The sequence below is a fragment of the Sorex fumeus genome, unplaced genomic scaffold (genome assembly GCF_029834395.1).
Source record: "Sorex fumeus unplaced genomic scaffold, SorFum_2.1 ptg000037l, whole genome shotgun sequence".
Lineage (NCBI taxonomy): Eukaryota > Metazoa > Chordata > Mammalia > Eulipotyphla > Soricidae > Sorex > Sorex fumeus.
Window position 1 is genome coordinate 34,450,714 of NW_026606094.1, and position 28,000 is coordinate 34,478,713.

Genomic DNA, 28,000 nt, shown 5'->3' on the forward strand with positions numbered 1-28,000 from the left:
ATTCTTCTTTCCCACTCTCATTATACTATTTATTTGCAGAATTTATCTATTCAAGTTAACTTTAAAATATATTTTCACAGGGTTATTCACATTATTAATTTTTAAACAAAATGATATATTAAAAGACTGGAACACATAATGAAAATATATCTAATGGAAATATAAATATAGGTATACAAACACAAGTGATTCAATGATTCAACTATGAAGCAAACAGAATAGAAAGAATAAGGTGTTGAATGAGATATAATTGCTTATCTATGCCATATACAACCCTAGCAGTTGCCTTGCATGCAGCAGTCCAAGATTTAATCTCTGGCACTACATATGTCCCCAGAACTTCTTGGGAGTGATCCCTTCGTGCAGAGCCAGGAATAAGCCATTAGCACTACTGATTGTGGCTCAAAATAAAAGTTACTGGCAATGCCTGCAAGGCAGTAATTTACCATGAAAAAATTATACTTCCTTAAAATACAAATTTTGAGAGAAAGGAAAATTTGTAAGAGTGCATAGACTTTCCCAGCTTGTTGGCAAAGTGACAGAATAGTGGTTCTGGGTAGATTATCTGAAGACAAGAATATCTCTAAAGTATACTTCTCTTCAGATAATCTGAAGAAAAAGAGTACTCTTTTCTCTCTAAAGTAAGATACAGTATGAGTCAGGAGCAAGAGAGGGAAAATGAAGACATAAGAGAGAGCGAGTAAAGCAAACGTGTCTGTTATCCTTTAGCCAGGGACAATATGTTCTTTCAGCAGTAAAAACTAAAGTTATATTGAATGACTAAAATATATTGAAATTTACTATGTACTGAGAATTATTAAGAACTTTATATCAAATCTTATTAAATCTCTGACATATCCTTCCTGTAGAAATGATTATTAAATTCAGGTTCTTATATCTGTAACTTCAGAGAAATAAAATCTGTATGACTATTGAGTTACAGGACTGGGATTTGACTCCATATTTGCCTAATCCTAATGCTTGTTTAAGTACAATATGATCTATTCACAAGGTGAAATGTCTTTAAAGTAATCTACAACACAGATTTCTGTACTTAACATATATGATAAATTATGAGCATATGTTATCCCAATGTGTTTATATTCTGAGACAAACTCAATACAAGAAGTAAACAAATTACAGACATAAAACTTACTTAAAATTTTCTTGACACAACACAATCATGTGATATTTTTCATATATTAATAATTTTGGTGATTTTGGGATCACATCTGGTGATTCTCAAGCTCTTTGCTCAGAGGTCACTCCTCGCAGTGTGCAAAGGCTGTGGTACCATCCAGAGAATGGAACTGTGGTTGGCTGCATGCAAAGCAAGCACCTTAACCCCTGTACTATCTCTCTGATTCTAATTTGTTTTCTCTCTCTCTTTCTTTCTCTTTCTCTCTCTCTATATATACATGATAGATACAATATTAAACAAACTATTATTTAATAAAATGAACTGGAGTTATTAAAGGCAGTCTAACATTAACCTAATTATAAATATTAGAGAGTAGTGAATTCTATTATTATCCTTTGTCTATCTGATAAGTATTTATTAATGTTCTATGTCAGGTGATAGATGCATTAAAAATAAGAAATTCTTTTATTATTTCTACCTTCATGGTGTTTTTAAGAGCTAAGGAATGAAAGTGACATTTCATTAAATGCTATAATTTAACACAACACATTTTATAAGTTTGTATGTAGTTCTTACATATATAGAAAAGAATTTGTTTCTCAGGTTAATCTAATATATATGAGACATCCGAGGAGACAACTTTTGCAGTCTCTTTAAATGCTGAATGGAAATTACAACTCTGTAAAAGAAACATCTTTGGTAGCCGTACACATATATAAAAGCACAAAAAATGTCCATGCATATGTCACACAATCCATAAAGCCTAAGCATAGTACTGAAGCAAGTAAGAATGGAAAAAGAAAAAGTATCTGAAAGTGATCCTGGGGAGAAATATATTAGACCATGTAGGACCTTGAAAAACATGCCAAGACTCTGATACCTAAACAGAAGACTCTTTTAAGATTCTAAATACATATACCAGTATTCATTGCTGCACTCAGCACTATAGCTAAGATATGGAATTAATCAAGGTGTCCAATGAAAGATGAATGGATTATGAAGATGTGGAATATATAGGCAATGGAATCCAATGCAGCTGCAAGGAATGACAAAATCATGCAATTTGCTGCAACATGATTGGAACTGGAAGATGCCACGTTGAGTGAAGTAAGTCAGAAGAGGAAAGACAAACACAGGATGATCTCCTTACCTGTGGAATATAGAATACTAGAAGAGGATGGAAGAGGGCTAGATCACCCTTGATACCAGTGTTTAGAGAAGAGGGAAGAGAAGGAAAGAAATCAAGGGGGGAAGAGAATGAGAAGTAATGAAGTAAAGAAGTACAGGAGCACTTGAAGGACAAAAGTAAAAAACAGGCATCAGGACTTCATTTATATTAGTGATATGTACTGAAGTAAATGAAGCAAAGAAGTATGACATAATGAAATAAAGAAAAAAATGAAGTAAAGAAGTAATAAAGTGAAAAAAATAAAGTAAAGAAGTAAAGTACAGAAGTTCTTTAAAAGAAGGAACAGGCATGAGTGCTTCAGTTATACTGGTGATATGAGTGGTATAGTAATATATCCAAAAATAGACTCAACAAAACATGAGATCTAAGCTGCAATTACTGAAACTTTGTAATGTGCCTTTCAAGTTGAGAGCAGGAATGGGTTGGGGGTTGGGTAGAGAGGGGAATATGGGAACACTGATAGAGGGAAGCTGACTCTGCTGGTAGGATTGGTGTTTTGAAATATTATGTGCAAAAAACTCAACTACTGAAACTTTGTAAATCACAGTCATTTCATAAAAAGTTTTTAAAAAGATTTCAAGTGCATAAATGATATGACTTCATTTTCTAGTAGAAAACATCTTTGGCGGAACTTTTACTATTATAAATCTTACAAATTTTAACTAAAAATTTGGTAAATGCCAAACTTTCCAAGAAATAAACATTTTTAGAGTATAAAGATGCATTATTCATACAAAGGGCTGGAGCGATAGCACAGCGGGTAGGGCGTCTGCCTTGCACGCAGCCAACATGGCCGACCCGAGTTCGATCCCTCTGCCCCTCTCGGAGAGCCCGGCAAGCTACCGAGAGTATTCGATATGCCAGACACAGTAACAACAAAGTCTCCAATGGAGACGTTACTGGGCCTGCTCGAGCAAATCGATGATCAACGGGAGGGCCTTTACTTTACTTTTTACTTTTATTCATACAAAAGTAGGAGCAACTGTTCAAAGAAATTAAAGTCAAATGAATGAACCAGGATTTCTGTGTTAGATAATCTCTAATAATTAACTTATAAGGTGGATGTTATCACAAATCCCACTTTATAACTGGGGACATAAAGATAGAAGTGAGGTTAAGCAACTTCTGCAGATGTGGAATGCAGTATTAGAACTGAGGAAATGCAGCTTTGCTCCAGAATGAATCATGGCTCTCATACAGATGACTGGAGATGAAAAAATGCATTTGCTATTTATTTCTGTATAATAAATCACCTCAAAATTTAGCAAATTAAAACAATATTTATAATCTTTTTCAGGGTTTTTCACATGGCTGAAATCATATTGTTACCTACCACTGCGGTATCATCTCAGGGAAAATTTATTTCCATACTTAATCATGTGATTGGTGGCAGGTTTCATTTCTCAGAGAACTGCTGAACTGTGACTTTTGTTCCTTCTTGACCTCCCCTGTGCCTTTCCTTGTGGGCCCCTGCAAAGGCCTTCATCAGAAGCTGACTTCATCAAAACAACATGAATCTCATTAAAACAACTGAGTTAGGAAGAGCACAATCAAGGTGGAGGCTTAGTCTTTTACCACCTCATCTTGCAAGTGGCATCCCATTCTTTTTCCATGTTTTATTCATTAGAAGAGTCATGTGGGCTACAGCGATAGCACAGCGGGTATGGGGTTTGCCTTGCAAGTGGCCAACATGGCCAACCCGAGGATTCCTCCACCCCTCTCGGAGAGCCTGGCAAGCTACCGAGAGTATCTTGACCACACGGCAAAGCCTGGCAAGCTACCCGTGACGTATTTGATATGCCAAACACAGTAACAATTGTCACAATGGAGATGTTACTGGGCCCGCTTGAGCAAATCGATGAACAATGGGAGGACGGTGACAGTGACAGTGCAGAAGAATCATTGGATCCAGCCTGTCCCCAATGGATTCCACAATGACATAAATACTAAATATAGGGATGATTTTTAGAAACTGTCTATAGCATAAAGTGAACTGGTTTTTTTTACAAGTGAGTGCCTGTAAAAGTTATAAGAGATAGCAGTCAAGGGCTTTTTGAGAGGACCTCTGATGATTACATATTTGGTGGCATTACATACATATTTTCTCATACATATTGAGAAAGTTTATCTTCATTATGATATAGGAAGCATTTAACCTACTGTAACCAGGGCAAATCTTACCATGCTTGAGCAGAGTAGAAAATGAGAAAGGAAAATGAGTGCCTAAATATATAACAGGAATTTTAGACAGCAGAGTCTGTTTGAGGTAGGCAAGCCTTACTTTGAATATCTCTTACAGAAATGCTCAATGGGTGAGTTGCAAGTAAGGAAGCAGTAATTGGATTCACACAGTGTAAGTTCTCCGCTAGGGTCATGAGAAAGATAAGAGGAATGGCAAGAGGGATTTGATGTGGTAAGCTTTATAATAAAACAGTGAAAGACCTAAGAGAATTCATACAAGGCCCAGTAGAGCACAATAAAGGTGATCTTGAAGAACAAACATGGAGGACAAGCACTCACAGAGAGGAAAAGCACCAAGAGAAAAGATTGGGAGAACAGTGTACATACACACATAAACGTTCTGAGTTACATAATTTACACTTGCAGGTAATTTCAGGACAGAGAGGAACTGTGAAAGTGACAGATCACATTACATGCAGAGGCACTGATTGAAGGTGCAGGAAGACCATAGAGATAGCAGAACAGGATGAAAACATGCTTTGCCTGTTATAAATCTTGGTTCAATTCCTGGCACTGCAAGGTCCTTGGAGCACCACCAAAATGATTCCTGAGCACTTAGCCAGGAGTAACCACCAAGCATCACCAGGTACGGCCCCTAAACAAAAAAAATGGTGAAGAAGCAGAGAACTAACTTGATGTTGTACTACCCTAACAGATGTAAAAGTCACTTAAGACCCAAAAAGACTTTTCAATGAGATACCAGTTTATTATGCAAGGGTGAAGTCACATGATACTTTGGCGTGTAGATAAAGCATGCTAAACTGCACTACCAATGGGGAGGGGTCCAGGAGACCAACAACAAATATTTCTAGGCATGGTTTACTTTCCTTTAACTTAAAATTTCTTAAGACTTAGTTTTGGGTGATTTTTTACACAGAAACATACATATGCTTGCTGACTGTTCTGCAAGATTGAGCGTTAACATAAATGCACTTATTTTTTCTGAAAATCCTCTTTCATATTCTTTTTACAGATAGTTTATCTAGTTAGACAAAGTCACCCTTCAGAGGCATACAGGTATATACCCTTTGCTGCGTTGTTTCATGTAGCCTTTTGAGGTTATTTTCTGTTACACGGTCCTGATTCAAGAGCCAGCAAAGACTCACTGTGGAGTTAGCAGGACTCTGGGTTATTGTCTCAGTCTTCTTTCCTAGCTGACAGTTCCTACAATACTGGAATCGCTCCTTAGCTATTTCCAGGAAATAAAGATAATTTATACACTGTTAATTAAACATCACAGAAACAGTTGAAACCCTGGCAATTTTGCCATTTCAAACTGTAGCCTAAGGTTTTCAATTTGCTAGACTGTTAAGATTTTTCCAATAAAAATTATTCTAAGTGTTATATATAATGGCTATTTTCAAAAGCAATAAGCATTTGATAAGACAGCTTGTTTTAGGAAATAAAAAAATAATTAGGGCTTATCTTCCAAAAAAACTTCAGTCTTCACCCTCACCTTATATGCATGAACAAATGAAGAGTTTATGGAACGTAAGAGAAGCCCAAAATATTTCTCTTTCTATTCCTCACTTACAAGAGAATAAAAAAAAATCTTCAGTAATGTTATAAAATTGTGATGCATTTTAAATACTAATATTGAAAGTTTATGGTTTTATATATATACAAATAAAAACATTGACTAGTATTTGTTCTTAAAGTTGACATTGGAAATCTAAATTCTAAAATAAGGCCAATGGTCAAATGATCCTCTTAAGTCTCTGATCCATCCTCTACTAGTGAAAAAAAATTTCTCATAGAAGCTGAAAGTCTGGCCCACCAATGGAATATGTCAACTTCAATAGTTGTTTGGGGCCAGAGAGGGCACTTGCCTTGCACATTGCCTAGCTGAGTTTGTTCGTTCCCTGGCATCTGTCTGGCCCTCTGAGCACTTCTAGAAGGAATTTCAGAGTGCAGAGCCTGATGTGGCCACAAAAGAAAACAAAACTACATTTCCAAACTTAAATAGCTGGCTGGCAGAGAAAAGTTTTTTATTATTCAGATATAAATTTGTAATGATGAAAATTTTTGTGTTGAAATTAATATTTAGGAACTTGGTCCAGTATTCCTTTGAAGTCATTCTGCATGAGCATGAAGTCATTCTCATGTATTAAAGTGCATCACCTTCTTTTATGTTTATTCTGAGTTGTTTATATAAAACCATATTAAAGGTTATTTCTAGCACATATCCTCATTAATTATGGTGGTAAGAAATTACTCAAACATATTTTCACAGAGATAGACAGTGGATGGTGGACATTCAAAATACTAGTTCTTAAGAGCAGCTGCCATGCCAACTCACCTACTGGCACTGTTCTACAGATTCATAACTAAATTTCCAAGAAGATGCAGCCAATTGGCTAAAATTCATGGACACACTGGTCCCTGTGGATGAAAAATCTGGGGCTCCCTTAGGAGGAAAACAGGCTGAGTACTGACCCCTCTGAGGCCCCAGTAGTTGCACCCACATATCCCCCCCACACACACACAGACACTGCAGACATGCCAAGAGTTCAACTCCACTACTTCACTAACAGTGCAGACCTTAGATCCTGAATTCTCTAATTCACAACTCCTAAAATTCCTCACTGCTGAAGTTCCAATAGGAGCACACCAAATTAGATGGGAAAGTAACATAGAAGCCAATTAAACTCAGCAAAAAAACCCAGACAAAACAGTTTTCACATAAAATTGATTTTTATATTTATTGATTTTAATAATGGAGCTCTATTGTCTAATCAATTTCAACTCTAGATCTGTACCAACATTTCTGGCTTTTTCTACATTAAAACAACATTTAAAAACACTACTTATCACTTTAAGATTTAGACCTCAAAGGGGTCTTCAGTTATCTGATACCACAAAAGCAACAAAATCAAAAATAAATACTTGAGACTACATAAAGTTAATAGGCTTCTGCATGAGAAAACAACAACAAAAATACAGGCTAAAACTAAAAGACAGTTAACTGAATGGGAAAAAATATTTACATTTAACATATCAGATAAAGATATGATATCCAGGATTTATAAAGTGATCACAAAGATAAACAAAAAGCCATTCTAAAACCTTATCAACAAATGGGGAGAGGAATGAATATACATTTCTTAGAGGAAGACAAGCGGATGGACAATAGGCACCTCAAAAAAATGCTCAGCATCACTGATCAGAGGAATCCAAGTCAAGAGGATAATGAGATATCATTTCACACCAGTGAGAATGGCACATATTAAAATAGTAGGAACAATCTACACTGATGGAGATGTGATAAAAAAGGAACTCTTATCCACTGCTGATGGGAATGTTGTCTGGTACAATCCCTATGGAAAATGGTATGGAGAGTCCTCAGTAAAGTTAGAACTGAACTGTCATATGAACCAGCAATTCCACTTTGGGGATCAATCCCCAGAACTTTAAACATTCTCCCACAAGGACGTATGCACAGCATTATTCATTGCTGCACTCAGTACAGATAAGTACTAAGATAAGGAATCAAATGAGGTGTCCAATAAAAGATGAATGGATTATGAAGCTGTGGTATATATTCACAATGGGATACCATGCAGCTGCAAGAAATAATGAAATCATGCAATCTGCTGCAACATGGTTGGAACTCGAAGAAATCATGTTGAGTGATGTAAGCCAGAACAAAGACAAACATGGGCTGATCTCACTTATCGGTGGAATGTAGAATACAGGATGAGGAAATGTATAAAAAAAATATAAAAATCATCATTAACTCCCCTGTTTAGGGAGGAGACGGGCAGGGAAAGAAAGAAATCAAGGGGAGAAGAGAACAAGTAATGGGTTAACAGGCATCGGTTATACCAGTGATATGAATGAGGGGTATAGCCATACACCCAAAACACAGATTCAACCAAACTGAAAAATAGAAAATCTAAGAGGCAACCACTGAAACTCTGTAATGTGCCTGTCAAGCTGACAGTCAGGGATGGAGTGGAGGTTAGGCCAGGTGAGGAATCTAGGAACACTGGTGGAGGGTACTTGACACTGGTTGAAGGATTGGTGTTGAATTATTGTACCTCTAAAATGCAACTATTGGTAAGTTTGTGAATTCTGGCTTTCATAACAATTTAAAAAATATATTAGTTCTCTGTGCCCCATAGATAGCTAACTTATTTTTAACTTAGGAACCTAAATAATTTTAGGAATTTTTTTGTCTTGGGTTGGTAGTCTTTTCTTGGTAGTCTAGAAAAAAAGAGATCTAGTCAGATGTTTCATATTTAGCAAGATAAATATTCTAAATAAAATAATTTTACACAGTATCTAAGCTATATAATGTATACAGATGCATCTTCAAACATATTCTCTGTATCTCAAATAAATCTAGTATTCATCTGTATAGACTGACAACAAAAACCCCATAATTGTAATGAGATTTGATTTACTTTCTTGTTTCAGCAAAAAAAAAAATGATAGATAATGAAAAATACAGGTGGTCAGATAATTTATTGAACAATGTAATAGCATTTTGTTCTTCTAGCTATGAGACTTTAGAATAATAAGACATGTTCTTCCTTCATCACATGAAGGCAGTTTTAGGTCAGAGAAATCTGAGATCTTTGCTGAGTGACCATTTTGTAGAATTCAACCAAAGTTAACCTCTATTCCTGAATAGATATATTTGAAATATAGTTGGACAGTGCATTAATGAGAGAATTTTAATTTGCCATGACCTAAGAAATCATACATGGCATTTGTGTTTGTTTGGGGACCACACCTGGCAGTGCTCAAGGCACGCTCCTCGGCCTGTGTTCAGGGATCACTTCTAGAAGTGCTTCGGACACCAAATGCAGCACTACAGATTGAATTGGGGTTGGTGGTATGCAAGGCAAATACTTTACCCACTAAACTGTGCTTCTAGACTGTCAATTTTGGTGCCAAATCTGGCATATAGTATGTTTTGTATTTTTGAATTATATATGGAGCCCTAGACTATGAACAAACTATCAGTGAATGATTAAGAAACGACTAATTTGCTATAAAAAGTGAAACAAATTTAACTTTTTAACATTTCAGTTATAAAAAATGTAAATACTATTAGAACATATCATTTGAAATGAGGTTAATGCCTACCATCAGAAATAAGGCATACTCTATTTAAAATTTTATATTTTCATTAGAAAGACATATAATTGTATGGAAATTCAGATATATCTAGTTTTTCATTTAATATTACAGTTTTTTAATTGTATTCTAGCAGAAAAGTAAATGCTTAATAGTACTGATGACCTTCATTTCCTTTCCTTTTTATTTCCCCAGTGTCAAGCTATTACTAAGTTAAAAAGCACTCTTTTTGTAGTTGCTACTTCAAATATTTATTGGGGCAGCAAAATATTTTGCTTACATGCTTTTAGCAAAGAGAAAATAAGGTCTGATGACCAAAGAACTAATATAGAAGCAAAGAAGTAATTTAAAAAGTATTGACAGAATTTTGAGGTTATAAAAACATATGATCACTGACATCTACTTTCTCATTTCTATACCATTAAATTTCTAAACTGTGTCACTGACTAGGATACTAAATGATATTAACAAGCATCATTCAATGATTTCTTATCCAAGGGCAAAATCATTCACCATTTTAATATGTCACTGTGAGAATATTAATTTATTCCTTTATTAGATAGTTATTTAAAGATTCATGGTGGGAATCTAAAGTTTCTAAAAATTCCCAATAGTTAACATGGAAACTCATCTGAATACGCCAATGTAAGTAAAAAGAGTAAAATACCCTCCCTTTTCTTGTCAGCATCATTTCTACTTTAGGATACTGACAGTGTAGTTAGTATCCCCTTGCCTATCAATTATTCCATCCTGAGAACAAATCATTGATCCATAGAGAGAAATTTTAATGATTTCAATACATCTAGAAACTACTTCCTTATTATCCCTCATGAGAACAAAAATCTCTAACAGAGCTACTTTTCTATGATATGGAATATTAGAATTATGATTTCTTACTCTGTAATACATTTTCTAATGCATCAGACCATTAGAAATTTGAAATATGATTTAATAGCTACCTACCAACAATCAGAATTATAATGTTCATTTTAATAGTGTCACAAATTCTTCACTAGATCACCTTGATTAACAAAAGTTTATACATGAAACTCTTGAAATTATACAAGATTTCCAAATTTTGATATTGTTTTTAGTTGCCTATTTCAACAATACCTAATGAGAAAGATTAGAAAATCCTAAGCAACTAAATATTTTAGAAATTAAAAAAAAATACAAAAGTTTATTGTGTATATGATGGGAGGGGTATGTGCATATATATATATATATATGTTGAGAATATGTATGTAGCTTGATTTTAGAGTTAGATATGAACTCTACAACTGTTCAAATTTAAAAAAAACAGTCTTTTAGGTAGTGAATCATCAAGAAACAAATATTTCTTATTAAAACTGTTTTGTTCTAGATTTATGCCAGTATTTTATTGGCAAGCAGATGGTATAAACAATTTGATTTTTATAAGAATATATTTTGCTTCCCTAACTGTTTTTGATAGCTATTTTCGAATATCTGGAACTCTTAATGTCTATTTTTGGGAGTAGTTTCAATAACCTAATATATAGATTTTATAGCTGTCAATTTATGCAGATTAAAACAATAATGACAATAATACCCAAGTGTTATTTGAACGCTTGTAGTAAGTTATTTTATTACTCTCTTGGGAAAGCAACATGAGAAATTAGCCTATTTAAAATTAAATTTGATTAAAAAAACTGTTTCATGCCCCTCTCGGAGAGTCCGGCAAGCTACCGAGAGTATTCGATATGCCAGACACAGTAACAACAAAGTCTCCAATGGAGACGTTACTGGGCCCGCTCGAGCAAATCGACGATCAACGGGAGGGCCTTTACCTTTACCTTTACCTTAAGAGGTATTAAGACATTAAATACTGGCTTTGTAAACAACTAAAAACTTATTATTTCTTAGCTGTTATAACCATCATGTATTTTTCATATTTTTTCTTTGACAAAAGAAAATTTAAAGAATTTTAAAATGCAGTTACTTAAACTTAAAACAAGAAATACTATTTTAGATCTTTACAAAAATAATTAAAAAATTATGGCAATAAAATAATTTTTGGTAGTTAATCAAAATGTTATTAAAATTCCAATGTTGTATAATGTACAAATATACACAATTAAAAAATTTAAATTACTTTGACTTTATTAATTTATTACAGACTCATCAACAATGCTGTTCTATCTTAAGGAATGTTTGACTATGCATTTCAAAACAAATCTTTCAACTGTAGGGAAAAATTAGATAATATTTTTATCATTTTTTATATGTGCACATTTTGAAGTATGCAAATTAGCTATATAACACAAAATCACTTTCCCAATTTTTCAGTGAAACACCTATGCCTGAAACTTAGCTAAATATTTAGACATGACAATTTTACTAACATAGAAGGGTTCTGAATGAGCAGAGCATTATTACTGAAACAAAGTGAAAGCCAAACATTTAACATCGGGTTTCTCCTGTTACTGAAAGATTTCCAATTTGTTAAAGAAATTTAAAGATTAACATGGAACCCTTTTAAGATCAGTATTGGGATCGCAATATTTTATTTATTTTTTATCAGTTAATGTAATATAATGGAAGTAAGTTAACATTTATGGCCTTGATATAGTCAATACCTCATTGCTACCACATGCCTAATATCTTCCACTGAGGTTTAAGTTATAATGTGTTTGTTTTGGGGGTTTGTTTGTTTGGGGGCATGTGTGAAAAAAGAGGTACAAAGCATTGAGAAAGGAGTGCTATTTCTGAAATGCCATTTTAAAGAAAAAAATCATTTTACACTTAATATAAATCTTATAATAAAGTTGACCTCTTTTAGTGCCAAGGGCTGGAGCGATAGCACAGCGGGTAGGGCGTTTGCCTTGCATGCAGCCAACATGGCCGACCTGAGTTCGATTCCTCCGCCCTTCTCGGAGAGCCCGGCAAACTACCGAGAGTATTCGATATGCCAGACACAGTAACAACAAAGTCTCCAATGGAGACGTTACTGGGCCCGCTCGAGCAAATCGATGATCAACGGGAGGGCCTTTACTTTACTTTACTTTTTGAATCTATAGTTATTTTTTTCAATAGATAATATTATATTCTCTGATGTTGTAGAAAACAAGCAATATTAACCTTCCTCCCTGGAGATCATCTGGGGATATTTTTGTGATAAAAAAAGTTAAATAGAATAAGTAGCAAATTTTGATGCTCTGGTGTAAGACAAATTTCTAGATATGATGGTACAAACATAGAAACATACTAGATTGAAATAAATTTGAGAAAGTGCAGTGTCATTCATTCTGGGAATGAAAAACAATGCAGAACAAAAAAAGTGTAATAGTAAATTACACAAAAAATGTAGTGGAAGGAAAATATGATATAATTTATTTGCTTTATTTTTATTTTTTGTTTTTGGTTGGTCAAGAACTTTTTTTAATTTCCTCAAACTGAAAATAGATAAAACGAAGTCCATACATTTAGTAATTTATCAATTTAATTTACTATTTGAAACTGCTAGGCATCAGGCATTTATCTGGGCATTTAGCAATACATGCAGCACACAAAAATTTCACCCATAATTTTTGAAGCAAACAGACACTAAATATTACAAAAGAACAGATACAGCATTTTTGATGATATATGGTATGAATAAAACACAATAGATAGTTAGAAAGGTAGGTGGGGAGACGAGATAATACAGCAGTTAAAACGTATGCTTACTTTGCTGATTTGGGTGCCACTGACTGAAAATTGCTGCCTCAGGCCTTCTGAACAGTGCCTGGAAGACTTTCTTCAGCCCACCCCAACCCAAACAGGTGAGTGGTTCTCAATAGATTAATCAGAAAGATAAAACAGGTAAGAATAAAGGTGCTCAAGCAGTTGTCATGTATGATATAAGTAGAAACAGTAATACAGCTATAAACCATGTTCATTAAATAAAATAAAATGATAAGATAAGAGTATACTATCTGGAGACACAATACAGGAGTTAAGGGCTTTGCCTTGTATGTGACCCTATTGGTAGGTTTTTATTCTATTCCTAACAACATATATGCTCCCCTGAACACAGAGCTAAAGATAGTCTCTGTATACCACTAGGCATGTTCCAACCCCTCCCCCGTAAAATGAATATTAAACATTGTTTTAGATAAATGGGATTTGAAACTTCTGGAGAAACAGAATTATTTATGCCCACAGAAACAAAAATATACACTTCTACTTAAAGCTTAATAATTAATTTTATAAACCCATTCAGTAATGTAATGATAACTGACAAATTTCTATTAATAAATGTCAACCTGATAAAAAGGGAACCAATGTTCTGGATGTCTACAACTGCTGGATCTGTTGATGAAGTTGTAAGAGTCATTTTTACTTGATTATATTATACAGCTTATCACTTTATACTAGCTTCTACCCACTTTAATCTAACAAAGTATTTTTATTTGACTTTAAAAGAAAATCATACCAAAAATCAAAGCAAATCATTGTTGCTTTCCATTGAAAACATGATTATATTGCTTTTCCTAAAACATACTCTATACATATTAATATAAAGAAGTCATAAGTAAATATCAAGTTTAACTTCATAAACAGGAATCAGTTGCACCTCTTGGGAGTTTTACTGGATACAAACTGAAGAACTAAAGAAAACAGGTGGTAATTTTCGCTGTAATAAAAATTTCAGATTTGTAAGAAAAATTTCAGTTTTTGCAAAAAAAAAAAGGTGTGTTTGATTTCTTTTCCGCTCAATAAATGCTGTAAAAAATTCAAATTTGTTTTGAGTACTTTAACTAGGACACTAGAGTGACAGGGTTGGTGCTCACTTCTTACTGACATAAGAGGATATTATATAATTATATAACATGATCCCAGAAACTATGATCCAACTATGCAAATACATTTGAATGCTATTTCTCTTTAATGCATACTATCATCACTTGAATGGATAAAAAAAAGCAAATCATGGGCCAGTGAAATACCACTTTAAATAGTGTTTCCCAAAGTGGGTTACACTGTCCTCTGGGGAGTACTGGAAGATCTATGGTGGGCGGCAGTAGTAACAGATGTAGTTAGGGGTATGTTTTATTTGCTCTAAGAAGGTAGCTTTTGGGGGAGGGGATGATCAGTGGGTGCTGAGTACGGCCTTTGCCTGAAAAGAATGTGGTAGGAATTTCTTCAACTAGAAAATGTGCGCTTCTTCTTTGGAATTTTTGTGTCCAATATATTTCTGACAAAAGTTCCCTGATGGGAAATAAAGATAAAAGTGAAAGAACGTTATGTTCTTTGTGAAACTTAAGTAACTTGAAATTTCATGTTACTCAGTGAAATTTAAGTTTTATTACGAATGAAATTTAAGAATAAATCGTAAATTTCTGGATGCTGAAGACAGTACAGCGGGCACCTTGCACGTGATCAACAGGTAAACCTACCAAGAGTGATTCCTCAGTTGTGAGTCAAGAGTAAAATGAGCACAGATAGGTGTGAGCAAGGCAAAGAGCTGGGCAGATGCGTCTCAACTGAGGATGATGATGGTTCCAAGATGGGTCCAGGGTGGGGATGAAGCTGTCACCCCGGAGAAGAGTAAGACCAGTGGCAGGAGAAAAGAGGTAAGGAAGACAGATTTGGAGAGTGGCTGATGAGATCATAGGATAAGTAGGGATCTAGATCATACAAGCCTGTTTAAGAAATCTGTGTTATATTCAGAATTTGATGAATATCTACCAGAGTTTGTACTACAATGTGAGTGATAGAATCTTATAAAAATTGTAGATGATCACCCAAGGTGCACTTAAAGAACCAACTGAAATTGAGGCAAGACTGGAGAGCCCACAACTAGCACACAGAATAAAGAAAATAATGATAGCTTTTGTCCAGGCAACCTTTGGCAAAGATCACAAATCCAAACTCAAACTTAACAAATTGTTCTCAAGTGACCAGTTTTTTACCTTTCTAGTTTTATTTACCAAAAACATGTCCTGCTTTTTGCTTTATATATCTTAACTTCTGCGCATTTTGCTGCATTTAGAAAGACTGCCATTTTCTTCTGTATGCTCCAATAGATCTTACCTTCAAGTTTCAGAACCTTCTTTATGAAACATTTCCTGACACTACCAGAAAGAGCAGATGCTATCAGAGTCTCATACAACACTTAACTTGCATGTTCCAAGTAAAATGTACTACTCAAAATCTATTGAGTGTTATACATTTATTTTAATTTTATTGACTTAAGAAAATTAACAATATGCAAACTTATTCAGCTAGGCTTCCTAAACTCATGCCACTATGAATATCACTTAAAGAAGACAATGCAAAAGGTAAGAAGTTTGTCATGCGTACTATGGACCCAAATTTAATTTCAGGTACTGCATATGGCATTACAAGAACCACAGGGCTCACTCTTGAGCACAGAGGCAGGAGTAGCCTATGAGCACTGCTGGGGATAGCCTGACCACTACCTATACCCAACCCCCCCCAAAAAGAATCTCCAAACCAAAACAAAGATCAATCTTTTCAGTTATCCAGTGTTTAATAATTTATACTTAAAATTACGAAAGGTTAAAACAGATTCAAAGCATGTCTAAAAATTTGTAAAGAAAAATTATAAGACTCACACCAAAAACCAAAGTGAAATGCTAAAATCACTGCCTGTGTGTAATAATATGGTTTACTATATGTGCAATAAAATAGTATCTTGAAGTTTAAACATAATTATTTCATATTAAAGCATTCATTGAGTGGCTGGAGTGATAGTACCACAGGTAGGGCATTTGCCTTGTAACATGGCCAAGCCAGGTTTGATTCCCAGCATCCCATATGGTCCCCCGAGCACCACCAGGAGTAATTCCTGACTGCAGAGACAGGAGTAACCCCTGAGCATTGCCAGGTGTGACCCAAAAAGTAAATAAATAAATAAATAAATAAATAAATAAATAAAGCATTCATTGAGTTTAGCCATTTTGTAAAAATATCTGTTAAACTATGCTCCAAGATTTGATATATCTAAGATTTTTCAGACCGAGTGTTATTTAGAAATTCTAGTAGTTAACATTGGGGGGGGGAGGGTAAGAGCCCTCTCAAGTCGGGCCCAAGTGACCTAGGGTTTATTCCCAGAAATACTAGACCAACTAGGCCAGATAACTCAATGTAGGACCCAGCAATGTGGCATATGATTAGGTCCTGTGGTGCTGAGGACCACGAGGGCCATCCTGGTGGTGCTAGAGGAGGGCACCATATGGTGCCAGGATCTCTGCATATACTTGGGTCTCTGCATATACCCTAGAAAAGTAAACTATCTACTTGTCCTCTCAACTTCTTTTATGTTAAGTTAATCTATATTACTCATAATAATACTCATAGTAATACAATCCATGCAATTTATCCGATCTTTCATTTCATAGTAGCAAATTTTAAATAAATACTGAAAGCAAAAACTGTTGACAAGTTGAATCTCTATCTCTCTCTTTTTGTTTTTTTGTGTCACACCTGGTGATGCTCAGGGGTTACTTCTGGCTCAGTACCTGGTAATTACACCTGGAATTTCTTGGGGGATCATGTGGAATGCCAGGAATCAAACACAGTTGAAGCCTGTGCAAGACAAATGCTCTAGCTGCTATACTGTCACTCCATTTCCCTTGAATCTCTCATAAAGACAGGGCACAGAACCAAACATTAAGTAAATACCAATTCAACAATGGGTAAGTTCTTTCTTTCTAATGATAGAAAAACTTGAATGCTACTCTGAAATACTGTCAAAAATCTTACTTCAAAAATCTCCAACTACAGTATAGATATACTAATTCAGGGAAAAGGTGTTAAAAATAAAAACATATACATATCTGAGTTAAAATTATTTTTCATAATAATTTTATTCTACAAATAAAGCTATATATTATGTATACACAACATGTGACTATTTGCAAATTGAACAAAATCTCAATGAGCCATGATTTCCTGACTTAATCATATAATCTCTGTCCTCTATAGAAAGACAGATTTACTTCCAATATATACATTTGACAAAGAACCTATTAATAAATGCCATCATGAAACTAGTACACTTAAATATGAGATTTGCTACTATGTGGATGGACATGGAGAATATCATACCTAGTGAAATTAGTCAGAGAGAGAGAGAGACAGACAGAATGATTTTTTTATGACGAATATAAGAAAACATAGTTGGGGAATAACAAATGCCCAAAGGCAATAGAGATGAAGAACATGAGAACAGATCTTTAGTAGAAAGCACATCACTGTGTGTGTGTGTGTGTGTGTGTGTGTGTGTGTGTAGTGGGGGTTGGGGGGTGTGGCGGGGAGTGGTGGATAGGGATGGGGAAGCTTCGTAGAACACTATGACAATGGTGAGGCAAGTGGTCACCTGGGAGTGGTGGTGGAGGGGGTGATGCTGGAAGGTTGTGAAGTGGTATGCATGAAACCCCATCAGTAACACTACTGTAGACCACTGTGCTAAATATTTATTTTAAAAGTGCCTGTCAGAGAGGCAGGCTGGTGGACGGGAGAGAAAGTGGGGACATTTGGATTCAATCATGATTTTTAAGTTTGTAATCCATGGTGATTAAGTTAAAAAAAAATCAGAATGGCTATAATAAATAGAGTGGCTATAAAATAATACATATATAAACATCTACATATAATACTGACATATAAAACATATACAATAAAACTCACAATCATATAATATAGCTCATATTGTTCTGTTTCAGGACTAAGCCTGGTGATACTTGGGGGCTATTCTTGGCTTGCAGCTTAGGGCTCCCTCCTGGCACTGTTTGGGAAACTATGTGGTGTTAGAAATTTAACCTGAGCTTCCATCATGAAGATCATGCTAACCAGCCCTTTATGAGTTCCTTCCTCAAAATGGCACTTTTGTTTAGCCTTACAATGTTTAACATAACTAGGTCATATTAAACATGTTTAACATATATAGGTCAATGGAAAGAAAGCGATATTTGGCAATGGTGATTTAGGGTTTGAAGAACAGGAGTGCAGAAACCAGTTCATTAGGGGAACTTTTAATTTGAACAAATTAAAAGTTTTTATTTTTAACAATATTTTAACAATTTATAATAGTTATCAACCATCTTTTAAAGAGTGATAGCTCAGTTTCTCTTAAACATATATACCCCAATTTACAGGTGATTATATTATTCTTAGCTATACACAAGTACCCAATTTCTATATACAAGTATAGCTAAGAATAAGATATAATATACCTCATATATAATATCTATATATGTTTATACAACATATACAATGTACAACATATCTATGTATAATATTTTCCTTTGAAGAATACCTTCATATTTTAAAAGAAATAATACTATTCAAAAAAACATAAAGAATCTTTTTGAATGCTTGAGGACTTACCTGAGGTTAGATAAAACAAAAATCCAAAACATAATAATTATAAACTATGATAATTACACTTTTATCATATTACACTTTTCTTGTGCCTGCCCTAGAAATGTTCTCTCTTGAGAACTATATAATACCTTTTATAAAAAATTCTGGCCAGAGGAAGAGAAAATTGACTAGCTAATCTGGGGTCTTCTATTAAGAATTCTCATACTCATGGGTCTAAATTGATGGTACTCCTTTGTCTTAATCTGCTTAGGTTCAATGTTTATTTCTTTATATTCAAATAAATATTAATATATCCACTAAAATCATAGAGTACAATCAACACAGGAGATTCAAAAATTAAAGCAAAAATTCAAACTAATTAATGCCACAAAATATTAATTTGCTTTCTCATTGCCTCTCATAATATTTCTTTTGAATATTTAAGTGAATGTCTGCTTTTCTCTATTTCCCTCCAATTCCTAAGAAAATAGCCTGTCATTGAAATTTATGCCTCTAAGGTACTAACTTTGCTGATTCCTAACATCTGTGCACATGGTAAATATCAACTCATCCATTGCCGTCTAATTGAAAAGAATCACTCTTACCGTGTAGCCCTCGGTATATTGGAAAGGAGCCCTGGAACTTTCATCTGCTGTTGGACTCAGAGGCTTGGGGTCTGACATGGACCGCTGCATCATCTTGGCTGTCTTAGGACTTGCTGGGGGAACTTTAGCCATATCTGGATGCAACACTTTCTGTGGACTTATGTCATCAGGGAGGGGTTTTTCATAAGGTACAAAGGCTGATTCTAAGGCTTTGCCTGGTGAAAGTGGTGAGATGGGTGAGTAAAGGACTTTTGGAGATTTGGGTGGGGAAGGAGCCAGCTGTAGTGTGGAATCTGCCCGGAGGTGAGATGAGTACCCAATTTCTAAAGGTGTTGGGCGTTTCTTGTCTTTGGGTGGAGATGTGGCACTCAGGTATTGAGGACTTTGTGTGTCTGAATCTGCTTCTGTTTGACATCCTAAACTGCCCCCTTTGTAGGTCTTTTCAGGTGCTGAAATGTGTTTAATTATTTCTACCTTGGCATCCACGTGCGCTCGTATCGAAGGTGTTCTTATGGTTCCGACAGGTTCGGTTTGTACAGATATCTCTGCTACTGTTTGAACTGCTATACTGGAGACTCTGGAAAGAGGCTTGGTCTTGTCAGCCTCCGAAGTGCCGTCACCATACTTTCCTGCCCGCGCTTTTCTCCTTGCTCGAGTAGGCATGTCCCACTCATCTTGATCTTCATCATCAGTTTGGACACTGGTATCGACACTTTTTTTGCTTTTTCTTCTCCTACTTGCATAGTTGCGATCACCTGCATCTTCATCATCAGTCTGCACACCACTGTCCACAATTTTTTTAAAAGAGCGGGGATCGTCAGCTGTGCTTTCCCCCATCTCTTCATACTGTCCTCGGACTTTAGCCCCAGAACTTCTCTTTTTGGCTTGTTTTTCATCTTTCACCACAACATCTGTTAGAGGTATTTCTGAAACAGTACTCAGAATGCCAGGCGGGGCAATGTACTGAGTAATGCCATCAGACTGAACCGTGTACCACCCTTGGCTTTGTGGTATTTCAATTGCCACAACAGCAGAAGCTGTGGTGGTTGCATCTTCTGTTGCCCAAAACTGACCACCTTCTGGAGCAGTATACTGACCTTCCATAATTGCCTGTTCTGTTGTGGTTTGTGGAGAAGCATTCCCAGAAGGGTCATAGTTATACTGGTAGATCTGGCGAATCTTTTGTTCCTCAAGCTGCTGGTGTAGCTGCTGCTGCAGCTGTTGGATCTGTTCCAGCTGCAACTGCTGCTGAGCTAATGTTTCCTGTCTCATCATGAACTGGGCTTGCCTTTCTTCTTCTTGCTGATAGAGAAGGTGCTGCTTCATAGACTGCAGCTCCTCCAGTTTTTTTTGAACCATAATCTTTTCTTGTTCTCGGAACCTTTGTATTTCCTGACGCTCCCACTCCAATTCCTCAGCAAAACGCTGTTGCTTAATTTTCTCCAATTCCAAGAGCTCTCGCTCCAAGTCTAGCTGCTGCTGTTGTTTATCTTCCTCAGGGACCATTAAAAGAGCACTTTCATCTCCAACCACTTCAGAAAACACTTCAGATGCTGTGGTTAAAGTGGGAACTGAGTCTATTGTCTCAGCGGTCAGAGTTTCCATTGTAATAGTCTGCAAACTGGCATTGATATCAATGCCAGTTACTGTGATGTCTGTTTCAGATGCACCTGTTGTTAGGAAATATGATCTAGGCATTGGCTGGCTTTGATGGAGGGTGGATAACGAAGTCACTGCATCAGTGGTGTGTGCACCAGACAGATCCCTCACAGTAGTGCTGAAAATAGAGCCAGGTTGTGTGGTGATAGCAAATGTGGAGGGTACTGGAGTTGCCACTGAAGAATAGACAACACCATTAGTTGACCTGAACACGCTCCCCACACCATACTGGGATCCAGGAGGTGGAGTCATTCTTGCTGTGGAATACTGTGGGGTACTAATCCCAACTCCTGAAATGACTTGCCGTGTTTCTGGATATGAACCTGTTGTCTTGCTTGAATAATCCATTACCTCACCTGAAATACAGGGCAGAGTTATAGTCCAGTTCCCAGAAAGAATGAGTATTTTTTTTTTTGGTTTTGAAAGCCCTCTCTCACCTCGATGAACATAATGAATAGGACTGCATGCAAATCCACAGGTTAACTTAATCATATGCAGAGTAAAAGCAATGTTGGACATGCAGGCACATGCAGATGACTTTGCTCAGAACAAATTAAAAAAATAAAAAACAAAAAAACAAAAAAAAAGCACATGTGTACTCCAAGATGTGTTGTAAAAATATCCAAAGAAAGAGAAAAGGTAACAAAATTGGGAAAGCGAGCACATTTTCATCCTGAAATGAGATGAGGAACGCCGTAATATTTCAAGGAAAGGTCTGCTGCCCCATCATACTGACCTGTAGTAATTTTCCCTGAAGTTAGATCTACTGCTGCATCAGTTCCTCCAGAATAATCAAAGGCATTCTTACTTTTATAGAGAAAATGTCCAGCTTCTGCTAAATTAGTATCAGACATGGAAGGTTTCATTCCCCCAATCCCTCTATAACCATATGGCCCTGAGCGACCATATTGATAGTGGTCATCTCTATAACCAAAACGATCCTCAGGAAGAGTAGTTGCAGGCTGCTGGGATGTACAACTTCTCCCAAAAGGTAGCTTATAAACCACATCACAGCACACAGCTCTTCTTCCTGCGGTCAGGTCAACAGGTTTTTCATCATCTTCTATTATTTTGGTCACCACACCTGAAGTAGATTCATCCATCGTTACAACAGTTCTATGGGACTTTGTTGTACTAAGATCGACTACTTCCCCATCAGTGACCCCCTGGGATGTGGTGGTATCAGTCCAACCATTTGTGATACCAACAGGAGGCACAGTAACAGGTTTTGTAACAGCTGACATGCCTAAAGATAAATTTATTGGTGCTTCCTCTCTAACTGAGGGAAAAGCCTGACTGCTCGGTGTCCTATACGGAGGTTCGGCCTGAACTGAAGTTGTAAGCTGGAGAGGCGTTACTGTTGTATGTTCTACACCCACAAGGCTTTCTGTGCTTGTGGTGTAACTTGCACTAGGTGTGTATGTGACAAAGGTCACTGTCTCAGTAGCCATGGAGAGTGGAGTTGTAACTGATGAAGTTGTACTGAGATTGATAATAGTGGGCTGAACAGCACTAATATGTCGCCCATAGATTTCACTTGTTGTGGTCGGCCTCTTCACATCCACTGCAGAAGCAGAAAGATCCAAGCCTTTTTCTGTTACTTTAACTTCTAGTTTGGACACCGTCCGCAAATCAATGGCATCACTAACAAGAGGCAGCATTCCATTTTCTTTAGGTTGCTGTTTCTCTAGATGTTGACTCTCTTGAACAAAAGGCTCAGGTGGAATTGATATAGAGACACTGCTGAGACCAACACTGGGCACTACACCTCTGGCTGCCGTAACCTCAGCTTTGGAAGCTTCGGTTGTGATAAACTGTGGAAATGAAGTTGGGGTAGATTGAAATGAAGACATTGTTGTGACAGGAACAGCAGAAAATGTCTCCAAGGCTCTGTTCTGAAGGCTCTGTTCTGAAGCACTTAACATTTCTGTAGTTGGCACGGGAGGAATTACAGAAAACACTGACTCAATCGATATCAGGTCTTTGGGAGGTGATCCCAGGGGCCAACTGGTAATGGCCTGAGTAGCTGAAGAATCTGTCGGAGTCCCAGGTTCAGATGGTAATGTGATGACCACGTAAGTTTCCATGAGAGACTTGGAATATCTTGGTGAGGATTTGTTAGAATGGGGAGAGAGAGGGGATGTAGGGGAAGGCAATTTATAATCTGCTGTTGTCACCAAATTTAATGTCATATTTGAAGCCAAAGGCAAACCTGTTGGTTTGGGGTGTGTTTCTGTTGGTTTGGGATGTGTTTCTGTTGGTTTGGGGTGCATTTCTGTTGGTTTTTGAGTCATTACTGGAAGTGGAGGAACTACTGGTTTAGGGGCAATTGGAGGTTTACTTGGCTCCGGTCTATGTGTGAATACAAGTCCAGATGGAATTGAAGATGGCTTAGGAGGAACAGGAGGAGGTGCAGTGGTACATATTTTTGTTACAGGTGCTACAGGTAACCCGTTACTTTTTGGAACGGCTGTGGTCACTACAGTAGGAAAACCATCAACTCGAGGTGTAGCTGTAGTAGTAAGAGTCACTGGAGCAGTAACTGGTAACCTCTTTTTAGGAAGAATGGTTGGTTTAGGAGAGGTTGGTGGAGGAAGCGGTGGGGGAGGCGGAGGAGGAGGTGGAGGAGGAGGTGGAGGAGGGGGAGGAGGGGGAGGAGGAGGTTGGGCTGAAATATCCAAAGAAGAACTTCGAAAGAATGGACGAGTTTTAGTTGGAAGAGATGAAACAGAATGAGTGCCAGATGGTAACTGAGATGCAGGTTTTGCTTGACCAAAGATATCTCCAGATACATAGTGTGTACTTTGAACCTGCTCCTGCATGGGAAGATCTGTTATAGAAGAAGCAAGTTGGTCAAACACAGTTTCAGATAAGCTTAGTTTTGTTAGTTCATCTGCAGGCTCCTCCCTTTTATCTCTGTAGGCTTCCAAAACTTCCAGAATAATTCCACTCCCTGATTCTTTCTTGGATTTCTTTACTGGTTCTTTGTCAGTTATGGCTAGGCCAGTAGATACAGTGTCAACAAATAGTCCTTCAAGCTTAGTTCCAACCGAGTCTGTGATAGAAGGTGTCATATCAGATATGGAAACCATAATGTGATCAGCACTAATTCTACTATCTGCTCTGGAAGCCTTATCTAAAGGCATACTTATTTCTTCTGGATAGTCTATAATGCTGCCTTGGAAATATGTTTCTTCAGAATCTTCAAATTTAGTTACTATGTCCATTGGCTCTGTATAAACTGTGGTTATGCTATCTAGCGTAGTGATGGGTGAGGAGCTATCTGTGGTACAGACTGAAGAAATTGATGAGGTGAGAGAAGGTGTGTCAGAGGGTGGGACAGACGTAGCACTTTCTGAAGGCTCAGAGTAGGTCAAAATCAGTGACTCATGAGAAATTATCTCTTGAATTTCCCTCGTGTAATCAGTTATATATTCATCCTCAATTTCTTCTGTTGAAAAATGTTGGGTTATTTTCACATCTGGGATTGAGAGTGTTGCACTGCTAGTTGAATCTGTAAGAGATGCTCCGGAGAGAATACTTGATGTCATAGATGAATCAGGTATCCTGTCAAAGTCCATAATGGAATCTGTCACCTCATCCCTGGTGGGGGGCTGAGTGGGAATGGAACCCGATGATAACTGCATCTGTTGCCTTTTCATGAGTTCTTCATAGGCAGCATCAGCATCTAATAATTGCTTTTCTTCACCAGTAGAGGTTAGCATACTACCCAGGTCCACTATCTCATGACTTTCTGGAATAATATAAGAGCTTGAAACAATGTCTTCTTGAGGCACAATAGAATGTAAGCTTTCTAACTCATAGAATTCTTTCTGGAGGTCTGTAATTTTCTGCATAGGATCTTCATAAATCTGCTCTGTAAGTCCTACTTTTTGTTCTCTCCCTCTCTGCTGCAAAAACCCATTCTCATCTTCTTGCCTTGCTAGCAGACTGCCATCTACTGAACCATTGTATGTGTCCTCTACTAAAGATTCATAAATATAATCCTCTATCAACATGCCACCATACAAAGGTTCCTTTTCAAAGATTTCATCTCGCTCATTTGCAGCTGGAAAAGCTTTATATTTATGGGTCTTATGCATCATTTCTTCATACATCTCCTCAGCACTTTTTAATGTCTTTTGACCACCTTCTTTCTGCATAATAGACTGCTCATCTGTCGGTGAGTATAAAGACACAGCTGTAGGCAATTTATACACTTTTTGCACTTCTATTATTTTTTCTGGGCTTATTTCAAAACCGTCTGGGTCGGATTCTATGCTAGGTGAATATTCAGAACAAGAAGATCTATGCAGCTCCTCCATTTCTGCAGCCTGACGTAATTCTTCCGTTGGTGAAGCATCTTCAATAGGAGAGAGGTTACTGGGTGGTGTTTTCGGTCTTTCCCTTCTTCTCTGAGCTCTAAGTTCATCTTTGTCTTTCTTAGATTTTTTACTTGAACTCTTTCTTTGTTGCTGTTCTAATTCGCGTTGCTTTTCTTGTTCCTTCAATAATTCTTCCTCCTCTCTCAATTCTTCCTCTTCAGAAGAATCTTCAATAGTAGGTAAAAGAGGGCCATGTGATCTGTGCCGCGCTTTGCGCTGTTGTTTGCTCTCTCCTTTTTTGTGACTAGGGCTACTGTCACTGTCCTCATCAAGTGATGATACTGATGTAGGGGAGGTGCCAGGAGTGAAGCTAGAAGCATGAAGACTAGAAGATCCTTCCCCCCTTGACCTATCTTCTGGAGAGTCTGTCAAGCTTTCCATTTCTAATTCTGGCTCTTCATCAAAATACAAAGCTGATTTTTTCTGTGAGGACTCAGAAGAATATTTATCTGCTATTGTGCTGTTAAGTTCAATCGTTTTGAATCTACGGAGCCCTCCTACTCCAGTAAGCGCAAGCTCTTCACTCTCCTGACTCTTGGTTTCTCTGTATTTAAGTTCAGGGCTTTCATCAAAAGTCTCATCATCTTCATCATGCCAAGAATGGCGTCTCCCAGGATCCTCATCAAAGCTGGTACTACTTTTTCGGGTCAGTCTTCTGTGTTTCCCTGTTGATGCTTTTCCTTTTCCTTTTATTTCTTCCTTCTTCTGGCTCTCAATGCTACTACTGATCTCTTTCAGCTGGTTCCTAATGAACTCATCATCATCAGAACCTGAAACATCTTCATCAGCACTCATTTCTATGATCTGTTTTCGAATAAAGTCCTCCTCCTCCTCACCTGAGCCCTGACTATCTTCCTGTTTATACTCATCACTGCTTGAGGAACCAATGCTCAATCTCCGTTTTCTCTGAGGAACAGGTGAGTTTTCACTTTCACTACTGTCTTCAACTGAATCATAAGGCTGTCTTCTCACAGGTGTGTCCTCAACAAGTTCAGGTTTCTCTTTATGATCCTTTTTGGAAGGAACGTCTTGCTGGCTATCTTTTTTTAAAGAGTCTTTTTCTTCTTGACCCTTTTTGAGCTCCTCTTCCAATGTCACAGTTATTGGTGTTTCAGATAAACTCTGGGGTTTCTGCTGGTCCTTGGGCTCAGGAGAAACTTCAAGGGGTTGTGTTTTCTTTTCAGCTTTTTCATCAAGTGTACTTGCTTGAGCTTCCAAAATGGACAGGACAGTACTTTCTAATTTAGCCAAATCTGAGGGGCTTGAAGGGCTGCTTTCTTGTGAGAATGAGTCTTTTTTGAGTCCCTTGAGCAAATCCTTTTCATCACTGGGAATAAGACTTGGAATTTCTCCAAGAGACCCTGATATCCCATCAGAAGAATATCCAGTATCACTCAGACCTTGTGGGCTTTTCGGTTGCTGAGAACTTGAGGTGTCTGATTTGTCATCTTCCTTTTCCTAGCAGGAAGGAAAAGATACAGGAAAACTTAAAATGGTTAAACTAATAACATAACCTCTCCATTATTTCCCAGACCATTATGAACAAAGGAATAATCACAGGAATTTTTTCAACTATATGGCATATTTTTTTATATCTTTGAATGGGTACAAAAATAAAATAGTTGTTTCTTATCAATCTGGTTTAGTTTTCATTTAGCCTATGATTAATTATTAACTCAATATTTTACTTTATTCAATTACTATTTCAACCTTCACCTTTCAATAATTTGTCTTCAAAATAAAATTATTTTCAGTACATTAAAATTGTCCAAGAAAATTTTAATGCTAAGTATTTCATTAGCACAATTAATAATTTGGACTATGAAAGCAAACCAAGAAAGGAAGAGATTAATAAAGAATTAGAAGATGGGCTTTGTAATTTGCTCTAAGTCTTGTGTGATAATAGAAATTTACTAGTGGGTATAATAACATAGCCATAATGCTATCACCCTTCCTACTGCTAGTTAATGTTTTTAGAGCAAATTTCAAATAAGGTATTATCTGTAGTACTGTCGCACTGTCCTCCCGCTGTTCATTGATTTACTCGAGCAGACACCAGTAACATCTCCATTCTGAGACTTGTTGTTACTGTTTTGGCATATCAAATAAGCCATGGGGAGCTTGTCAGGCTCTGTTGTACAGGCGGGATACTCTCGGTAGCTTGCCAGGCTCTCCGAGAGGGATGGAGGAATCGGACCTTGGTCAGCCTCATGCAAGGCAAATGGCCTACCTGCTATGCTATAGCTCCAGATTGTTAAAGGTATTGTCTATTAAAGATATTTTGAAAAACACAAAACACTGTATTTTGCTTGTGACATATTATTCTGTTTCATTTTAGATGAATATATACAAATTGAAAAAC

At 36.8% G+C, this 28,000-nt stretch overlaps 1 protein-coding gene across 4 annotated transcripts in view; it reads right to left on the minus strand.

The window, feature by feature from the left end:
* PCLO (piccolo presynaptic cytomatrix protein) overlaps positions 1-28,000 on the minus strand; it is a 382,693-nt gene that overhangs the window by 160,249 nt on the left and 194,444 nt on the right. For 3 of the 4 annotated variants that reach the window (XM_056118261.1, XM_056118260.1, XM_056118259.1), the window contains exons 5-6: positions 21,990-27,096; positions 19,595-21,609 (exon numbers count right to left, since the gene is read on the minus strand). In XM_056118261.1, the coding sequence (XP_055974236.1) occupies positions 19,595-21,609; positions 21,990-27,096 (7,122 nt within the window). The remainder of the gene's footprint in view (positions 1-19,594; positions 21,610-21,989; positions 27,097-28,000) is intronic. The other variant, XM_056118262.1, reaches the window with a different exon arrangement.